The 7,584-nt window shown below is 42.4% G+C and overlaps 1 protein-coding gene across 1 annotated transcript in view; it reads left to right on the top strand.

Annotated features, from left to right (window-relative positions):
- The first annotated feature begins 5,214 nt into the window (after positions 1-5,214).
- Positions 5,215-7,584, top strand: part of LOC136448797 (uncharacterized) — a 2,482-nt gene continuing 112 nt past the window's right edge. The window contains exon 1 of the mRNA XM_066448443.1: positions 5,215-5,913. Coding sequence (XP_066304540.1) covers positions 5,215-5,913 — 699 coding nt within the window. The remainder of the gene's footprint in view (positions 5,914-7,584) is intronic.

Genomic DNA, 7,584 nt, shown 5'->3' with positions numbered 1-7,584 from the left:
TTGTTCAAACTGTAACACTGAATCTATGGTTTTCAAACTTAAATTACCTTCGTTTGCAACGGTATTTTCCTTGTGGTTGAACAACATAACTCAAAGCATGACTGGATTGTGGAATGTGGTTAGGTCTCGGTCTATCAAAAAAATGATGAGATTTTAGGCCCCCTGGTGGCTTTCCGTGGTGCTGCAGCGTTTTTCTTTTCTGTCTGGAAGGTGTTTCCAAACATCGTATTTTGCAGACTATGACGGCGCTACTGTTATGCGAGCCATCCCTAGCGGCTCCATATGTTTGGCGGGTGACCCTATGACCGGGCACTGGCAATATTCCCGAGTATGTTCTCTGCCTGGGTACTTTCCTTTCGCACGGTCCTGTTTTGTTCGCTGGAAACTTTAACACTTGGCATGCCGATCAACTTAGCAATGGGGATGGATCATTTCTGGTCATCAAGGCTGACATCGAAACCTAATAGAATTGCTGTATATTAAACTGTGGTTACATTATTTTGAAGAAACGTTTAGTACACAAGTTTTACCCCACTCGCAAGTAAACATTTGCACATTTTAATAATTCCTGTTATCAATACTCCCCTTTTAAATCACTGGGTCTAGTTGGACTTCTTTATCTTTCCGGTATCCAAACTTAATCCTAGTCAAAGCAACCTTCACCAGACTATAATACCGGTTTTTAAAACATGTCCTTGTGAGCATTTCGATAAAATAAGCTATGACTATATCTGCGTACTGTTCCTTTACCCGTGGCTCTAATCACCACTGTACTATCGCAGTTATTCTGTTCATTGATATCCTTTGGGCATTAGCGTGGGAGGCAACGTCCTTATAAGTGTATAGGATAAGACAAATTTAGTAACAAACGCCTCCGGGAAATAGTGTTGTCAGTGGAAGATTCGCTACGACGTTGCAGTTATAGTTACCGTACTCCTTCAGAAACCAAACGACGTCTTACTTTGTTTGAACCTTGATTTTGGTAAGTCTTAAGATCTCTTGTACATGTAGTATATTGTTGCCATGCCATACATTAACAATGTTTCTACCATATTATACGACGAGAACTATCGAATGAACTCTGTAGGTTGTGTTTCAGCCAACGATATAGCGTTTGGACGAAGGGGCGTCTAATTACCAAGTTATCCGTGAATAGAAAGGAATGAATTCATAAATAGTTGTTATGTTTAGCAAAATCTTACAATGTTACAAATTGTCTATTTCAAGCCACAGGCTTCTTTCTAGGAGAGGCTAGATACAATGTGCATGATATACTGGGATGAATTTGTTGGCCATATCTATATGATCCTGTTTTCCTTCACATTTTGCGCGAAAATCAAATTGATATGCCACAGACGTTTTGTATAACCTGCTGTACTATATGTGCAGTACGTGTAAGTGATGTGAGTGCTTGTGTTGTTTACTTACCAAGGCTGAACAAGCGATCGGTTGTTGTGAGCAAAGTGCGACCCTGCTTACTTCATGAACACAAACAGTTGTTGACAGCATCACAAACAACACTTGTTTACCATGACGTGTTCTACACGAAGTAGGAGTGTGAGATAAGACACGTCATATACCAGCCCACAGATCTGTTATCATGTTTTCCAATGTCAAGTCCGTAATAGAAGACTCGTTACCTCCGTGAGAAGAGACGTATTGTTTTTGGTCTGTCTGCATTGTGTGTCTGTCTGTCTGTCCGTCTTTTTATTTGTTTGTGCCTTTATTTACGCATTTGTTTGTTTGTTTGTGTTTCCGGATATTTGTGGGAAACTCTTGATGTATGGTAATAATACATTACGTGATGATATTTGGTATGTGCGTAGGTCTTGAGAAGACTAAGCTCATGGTTGCTTTTGGGCCTTCTGGTGGCTTTCCCTGGTACTGCTTCAGAGCTTCCGTTTGTTCTATCTTTTGTCCTGGACATGCTATGGTCGCGATTTTTTTGTGACAGATAGACTTTTAGGACAGTGAGAAGTGATGTAGGTTCAGTTTTATTTTTCTTAGATTTTGCTCTTAATAATCTTCATGACATTTGTCAGGTTGTGTTGCCTCAGTGGAGCGTTGTTTGTACGTAGCCAGGTCAAACATTGGTAGTGACATTCTGGCGAATAGTAGTGGACAACCTCAAGCCAACCGTACACACTCACGCCACATCTTCAGAAAAGACGCTGTAGCCGAATAGTTCCCGTTTAGAACTTTATTCAAGCCCACACCGACTAGTTTCGCCTTGTGTGTGGCTTTTTCAAGGATCAGATACATTTTGTTTCAAGTACAGGTGACGTGAGAAAAAAGACTCCCTTAACGTCTGTGATACATGACCATAGATACCATGCAAATGTAAAATGGCAGCATATAGGGCTTAAAACGACGTATTGTGTGTTTGGGCGTTAGGGACTAACAGAGAACCTAAAGATGATGCCATTAATGATATGATTCAATATCTATTACAACTTACCTCATCAGGTTTAAAATCTCAAAGATGTTGGTTTATCAAAGACTTTTTAGGACTTATTTTCACCTCCATCCAATAGCTTTGCTGCAAAGTGTTTCACGACATTAACTTGACGGAGGCATGCTTCAGCCAGACTAGTGATAGTAAATTTACTGATCGAACCGTGACCTCATTACAGATCTGCTATTCCTGCAAGTCACAGGTTTTGGTAGGAAATGCGATATTTACCTTACTTTTCTACTCACAAGTTCTCAAATATCTATATTTTTCTAACTAAGATAATCATCATAACGTACTTCATTTCGGAACGTCAGAAGTCCATGGGTGAAAACGTAGAACGAACCTTTTCAGACACGTTTATGACGACAGTGATTTAAAATATGGCATGGTAGGTTTCAGCATTCAGGATAGTAACTTATACTATTGGAGAAGCGTTGGGAGCATGCATTATTTGGTGTTTCAGCGTATTGTTCTGATCAGCAATATGCTTCAGTCATATAGTATGTTCACAAAAATCATCCTTACCGATAATCAGTTCTTACTACTGTGAACGTCAACGGGCACTGTAAAATTGACCTTTTTATCTATTTTGCGTTTGGACAGATAAGGACAATGTGATTCTGCATTCAACTTATTTCATTTATATTAGTGCCACATACAGTAGGCTTGACAAGGTAAAGGTAGTCCCATAGCCTTCTTGAGACCGTATGGGCAGTGAGTTGTTATCCTTCCACCGCTTTTTACCTCCCCAACTTAAGATACGAGGGTCCGAACTTGCGCCCCGACGTTGTGCCCTTGGGAAAGGCACTTAACACGACTTTCCTCACTTCACTCAGGTGTAAATGAGTACCTAGCTCATCTAGGGTTAGGGACGTCCCTCGGATAGGACGTTAAATGGAGGTCCCGTGTTTGGGGAGAGCCACACCATGCGCACGTAAAAGAACCCACCACACCTTTCGAAAAAGAGTAGGGGCATGCCCTGGTGTGCGATGGTCCAAAACCTACAGTCGCCCACACATGGGTTCGCCCTTAGTAATAGCCTCTGGCTAGTTGGGCAACCCTGGCAATATGCCAAACCGAATAATAAAAAAAAGATACGAGGGTGGTAAAAAAACAAACGCCTTTTTTATCATAGCAGGTTCATTTTTGTATAAAATGAATTGAAACTTGGCACAAGTATAAAAAAAACATCTCTTCTAGAGACAGATCAACCTCAATGTGTTTTTTACATTTTAACCAGCGACTGAGTTGACTTCAAGTTGACCACACCCATGGAAGCTTGTCAGAACCAAGGATCAGTCAGATATGACCTGTATAAAATCACTTTCAAAATATTAAATTACACCTATATGATGACACATGTCTCTACAACTTACATGCCAAATTTGATTTCTTAGCTCTCTACTGTTCTTCTGTTACAACTGCTAGTATAGAGCAAGGTGTGATATCAGAACCTGTTGAATTCATAGCCGAATACGTGATGTATTGTTAAAGACTTTTGAAAACTACTTTACCATTAACTAAGAGAAACGAAACTTGACACAGATATTATGTGTTTAACGATTAAGAAGTGTGCATAGTTTTATTTCTCTGACTTTGTGGGAAAGTAGTCTACAAACACGATTTATCAACACGACGTATATTCTGGACCTAGACCTAGATGCCCGCTCTGAATTCAACTCATACCTCACTCCACCCTTGGAACGAAAAAAGAAAAACTGATCGGAGTTCAGAGATTAAAACAAGCGTGTGGCTTATAGAGATATGCATTTTGATACATGTGCAGTTTCAGTGTCAAACAATAATTGTAAGTGGGTCATACTTTACTGCTAATTGAACTTCCCTTTTACTGCGGTTTGCCTCCGACAAGCTTCCAAGGGTGTGGTCAACTTGATGTCAACTCAGTCGCTGGTTAAAAATGTAAAAAACACATTGAGGTTGATCAGTCTCTAGAAGAGATGTTTCTTTACACTTGTGCCAAGTTTCAATTCATTTCATACAAAAATGAACCTGCTATGATAAAAAAAGGCGTTTGTTTTTGTACCACCCTCGTAGGTACCCATTTCTTTACAATAGTGTAAAGTAATTTTCCCTAGGGCACAACATCGGTGGCGTCAGTGGATTCGAACCCGGGACCACTGGGTAAAATCGATTTATAGCCCACTACAAGTAATTCAAATCTCTCTAAGCTACCGTGGCATCACACAGTTGCTCCGTACTGCCGTAGCCTCCTTCGCAGACTTCTAGGTGCGGTCGGCGTTCATATTTTTGTGGGCGCGCTGATTTGCGATTTTCCACATGAGGTAGCTTCTTTTATTCTGGGGAGATTGTTTCCGCGCGCGTGGTGTTTTTAATGGCTTTCTGAGACGCCGAATGAAAACATACTTTGTAGAGAAGCTAGCTCATGTGTAAAATCGCCCAACGCACCGCCCCACTCAAATGAACGCCGACTGCACCTAGGTCTGCGAAGGAGGCTAGTCTGGCGGCTCACAAGTGACTGTGCCCCGCCCCGTACCTGTCACCGAACACCTGTCCTAGAACCAAGGCCAGGGCGGAGTCTCTGGAGACCAAAATATCTTGAAGAATGATGTCTCCGTCCTGTAAGCAAACGACAGCTCCCTAAAGAATATCTCAGACTAGGGGGCCCGCTCAGAAGCGAAGCGTGGTCGGGGCCTTTTGGACCGCCTCTGAGTTCTGTACACGGGGACGAATCATAACCTTTTCCTGCTGAAAGGTACCGGTACATACTACAAGAAAAGATGGCAACAGAGGACGACAAAAATAATGCTCCTCAGTTAGATAGCGGAATAACACCAGAACTGAACGGGGCTAGAGATGAGGAAGCCTCAGACCGTCAAAGAGCCTTGGAATCTGAAGAGATCGCTGTAAGATTACGTAGACTACCTACGAGGCTGGAAGGGATAGCCGAGGAATCTACCGAAGAAACAACAGAGGACGAAAACCCGAAGAAATCCATCGAGGAGACCCTGCCAGAAAATGAAGCCAAAGACGGGTCTGTGGAAGAAATAGAAGAGCCGCAGAAGAGCACGTCTGTTGCAGGGAGCTCGGAGCAAGAAGCCACCGATATGAAATCACCTGGAGACACTACAGCGACTTTTGTCTCAGGAGAGGATGACATTGAGGAACATGTCGTCGAAGCTGGCGGCCGCGGCCCGCAAAAGACGGACATAGCTACAGGGTCAATGGAAACTGAAGACGATCCAAAACAACCTTCAGAGGAGGAACTTACAACCAGTCGACAGGTAGACGTCCAGGAAAACGAAACGTCAGTAGAAATTGTGGCCACAGAGCAAGCCGACGAACAAAATGACGAAGGAAATTCTGCTTCTGAAGACTCGGATGAGGGACAAAGTGATTTTTCAGGTGTAGATACCGTTGTCGGGTCAGAAGAAGTCGAGACGGTGGAAGAAATCTCTCTTGACGAGCCTGAGGAGTCAGTAAGTACAAATACGTCATCCATGGGCGCCCTGGGTAGAACGCACCAAGAACTACCTTTTAGGTCTCATTCATGACATGTTATAATACGTGTTTTACATGTAATGAAGCTATAGGAAATGCACCAAGGTTATTCATTCTATGTTTTATCCTTTATCATGCAAAAAAATTGCCAACTACCAGAAAGCATTCAATTCCTGCTCATGGCAATTACAAACTGCACTTAGCTATACCCCACCAAAGGCACTTTCCGGCTGCAAGCGTACGACCGCATCACTCAAATCGCAGGACTGTGCACGTCCGACCGAGCGCGCGGCTGCCGAACTTAACCTGCTAATTCAATCAGTTACAAACAAGCTTTCGTCAGTTTGATGCTTGAGATCAGTTGGGCTGGCTAAAAGCGAATTTCCCAACTATATAAACACACGTTCAGCCGTACATTTTCTGGGTGCGGATTCTTTTAGACTCGGAGTAATACATGAATGAGAACTTTAGTATATATTCCTAAATATTTTTGTTTGAAAATGAATTTAGGCAACGTTAACAGCTGCAATGTGTTACTGGTTTGTGGCATGGAGTCTGGCTAGAATACTTGACGTGAACTTGGAGCCTCTGGTGCCTCGCCAGGTGGATACTGTTTACACGTGACGACACTCGACACCACCTTACGTCTAGGTCATGTTTGAGCAGTTCCGGTTTAGGCTTGTGAGTCTATCTATGCTGTAGCCTTTTAAACGTATCTCACTCCGATGGAAGGTTTTGGAATTTCGTCTTGGCGGTACAGTCTGCAGACGAAGTAAGGAGCAAGATTACATTTCTGCTTAGTATTATCTTCTTAAAGCTAACTACTTTAGATTAGTTCGGTTAGAGTTAGATTATACCGCACGTTGTGCTGTAAGGGATAACGTCTTGTATTTAGGAGCTGTAGTAAGATTGATACGTTCCACTTATAAGGTTGTATATATATATATATATCGAGCATATCACTCCTACAACTGCTTCCTTTAATGTTTTTAAGTAAACCTATGTCAGTCTCAGTAAATCAGTTTTTCATTTGCGTCGCTCTCTGTAGTTCAGTAAACAGGACTCTGTCGTTATTCATGTTTTCTGGCCGTGGGAGGTTAACAAAATGGGCCATTTGCTGTGTCTAAGAAAAATGCATCTCTTTGCACATTCTTAAGTGGCAAAATAAACCGTCGGTTCTAATGTGTCAGCCGCGGGAGACTAAGGAGGCACTTGGGCATTGTTAATCACCAGTTGGCTGTTTGTCACCCGGCAAACTGAACGGCCATGCACGGACGGGAATGTGTTTGTCCCAGAACTCTGGCTTGTCACGTTGACCTTGTGCCCTTGGGAAAGGCACTTTACACGAATTTCCTCACTTCGCTCATGTGAAAATAGGTACCTAGTTTCGGTTAGCGACGTCACTCGGATAGGACGTCAAATGGAGGTTCCGTGTTGGAGGAGAGCCACACCTCGAACACGTAAAAGAACCCATCGCACTTACCGAAAAAAGTAGGAGTTCTTCTGTCTGATGTCAGCGTGATAATAGTTTGTTTTACCCTTACGGAGAAAATTGGTAAACATACTTCACTTTTGGTCGTATTAATCATATTTTACATTGGTCATTGCTTTTCCTTTTTGCAAGCCATCACATTCTAGTTTTGACGTTT

Source organism: Branchiostoma lanceolatum, chromosome 14 (genome assembly GCF_035083965.1).
Source record: "Branchiostoma lanceolatum isolate klBraLanc5 chromosome 14, klBraLanc5.hap2, whole genome shotgun sequence".
NCBI lineage: Eukaryota > Metazoa > Chordata > Leptocardii > Amphioxiformes > Branchiostomatidae > Branchiostoma > Branchiostoma lanceolatum.
This window is presented reverse-complemented; position numbering and strand designations above follow the sequence as displayed.